At 46.1% G+C, this 2362-nt stretch overlaps 2 gene segments (V, D, J or C); both read right to left on the reverse strand.

Moving 5' to 3' along the window:
- Window positions 1-416: 416 nt before the first annotated feature.
- The window catches only part of LOC125444626, a 29049-nt gene continuing 27103 nt past the window's right edge, over window positions 417-2362 (reverse strand). Inside the window, exon 6 of the C gene segment in view lies at window positions 417-427.
- Window positions 1586-2110, reverse strand: LOC125444337. The segment is given in 2 exon segments: window positions 1586-1947; window positions 2038-2110. Coding segments are annotated over 2 exon segments (408 nt in total).

Consider the following 2362-nt stretch of genomic DNA (forward strand, 5'->3'; position numbering starts at 1 on the left):
CATTGTAGTACCTCCTAATCTTACATGCCTCCCGAAATGTGAGTATTGCCTTCCCTTGCTAGAGCTTCTAGCCCCCTCTTGTACCCTGAGCTCCACTGCAGCCCTTTAGGCATCCATTGGGTCACCATTTCCAGGTTTGGAAATTCCTGGAGATTTGAGTGTGGAACTTGGGAAGAGTTTGGATTTATACCTCTTTTTTCTCAGCCACAAGAAGTCTCAAAGCAGCTGGCAAACTCCGGCCCCTTCCGCACACACAAAATAATGCATTTTCAAACCACTTTCACAACTGTTTGCAAATGGATTTTGCTGTTCCGCACAGCTTCAAAGAGCACTGAAAGCAGTTTGAAAATGCATTATTCTGCATGTGCGGAATGAGCCTCCTTTCCCTTCCTCTTCCCACAACAGATACCTTGTGAGGTAGGTGGGGCTGAAGAACGGTGACTGGTCCAAGGTTACCCAGCCAAGCAGAGGTGGGATCCAGCAGGTTCTCACCAGTTCCCGAGAGTGGGTTGCTAATTATTTGTGTGTGCCGAGAGGTGGTTACTAATTGGGTCTGCTTTTCCGTTAGAAATTCCATTAGGTCCCAAAATCATAAAGTCCTGTTGTTTCCTTTGTGGCTGGTCAGCGAAGGTAGAAAACGGGATAATTCTCCCTGTTGGGCTGTTTTAAAAACGTGTTTTAGAAATATGGTAAAGTTCCTTGTTTAAGGAAAGTATCCTTCTTTTGATTTCTAGAAACAAAATTAAGCATTTGAAAGTATTAAGTATTTGACAGGCGGTCAATTAGAGGAGAAGTAGTTGCTTCTGTTGGCAGTAGACGATAGGACTTGCTACCGTGTTTCCCCGAATAAAAGACAGTGTCTTATATTAATTTTTGCTCCCAAAGATGCGCTATGTCTTATTTTCAGGGGATGTCTTATTTTTCTGTGTTCTGTTCGTTGGGCATGCTTCCAAACAAAAACTTTGCTATATAATACCACTTTAGGGATTGCCTTATATTTCGCACTTCAGCAAAACCTCTACTATGTCTTATTTTTCGGGGATGTCTTATATTAGGGGAAACAGGGTATAATGAGTTTAAATTATGGACAGAAAGATACCAGCTGGAAATTAGGAACTTTTTTTACAGTAAGAGTTTTTTACAGTAACAGAGAAATTATTAATGCCCCGCCCCCAGAATGCCCAGCCACGCCCCCGTCATGCCCCGCCCAGCCCCATTGTTTGAATCCCACCACCATGGGAACCTGTTACTAAAATTTTTGTATCCCGCCACTGCAGCCAAGGTTACCTATGGAGCTTCATGTGCAGAGTGAGCAGGAGAACAAGAATCTGATTCACCTGAATCCAAGTCCCACCTGCTCTGAACCATTACTCCCTGCTGGCTGTTTTGCCATCTGGGGCTCGGGGAAGGGAGAGGCCTCAGCAAGGTGTAATGTCATGCAGTCCACCCTCAACAGTGTCCATTTTTCTCCAGGTGAACTGATATTTGTCACCTGGAGATGAGTTGTCAGAAGATCTCCAGCCGTCCCCTGTAGGTTGGCAACCCTGTCTACCAGCCAACCACAAATGTCCATCCTCCAAAACAATCATTTCCCCCAGGGATGGTGGAGTCTGAGTGTGGTTTTTGCTGGGACGTTCCTCTCTGTGTCTCTCGCACAGTAATACAGCGCGTTGTCTGCAGCGGTGAGGGAGCTCAGTTGAAGATAGTACTCGTTCCTGGAGGTGTCCCTGGTGATGCTGATTCGGCCACTGAATGAAGGATAATACTCGGTGCCACCAGAGGGTGAGATACGTCCTATCCATACCGGCCCTTTCCCCCGCGGCTGGCGGACCCAGATCCAGTAAGAACTACTGAGTTGAGCACCGGATACTGCACAGGTCAGTTTGAAGGACGCTCCTGGCTTCACCGTTTCTGGGCCAGACTGAGTCAGCTGGATGCCGGAGATGTCTGCAAAAAAAGGGCAGAAAGGCAAATCAGATCAGAGAGTCTTTTTGTTGAGTGCATCAGTTGTGAATTACACAATGCACAAATCCTCACCTGGTACAATTCTCAATAGGATGAGAAGAATCAAGAGGGAGTCCATCTCTGGCTCTTCTCGCTCCTTCCTCCTTTCATACCAAAAGGAAGCAATAGGGTCACTTTGGATGACGGTATTTATACTGGTGGAATCTTTCTGGGGGATTTGCATAATGGGTATACAGTCCAGGACTACATTTCATTTCAAAATGTCCCTGTGGATCTGGACACATAGAAACAGTGGAACATATGCTCCTCCATTAGCACTATTATAAAAAATATATGGGGTCTGGAGTGCGGTGTGGTTTTCGGGCTGTATGGCTGTGTTCTAGCAGCATTCTCTCCT

Source organism: Sphaerodactylus townsendi, linkage group LG15 (genome assembly GCF_021028975.2).
Source record: "Sphaerodactylus townsendi isolate TG3544 linkage group LG15, MPM_Stown_v2.3, whole genome shotgun sequence".
NCBI lineage: Eukaryota > Metazoa > Chordata > Lepidosauria > Squamata > Sphaerodactylidae > Sphaerodactylus > Sphaerodactylus townsendi.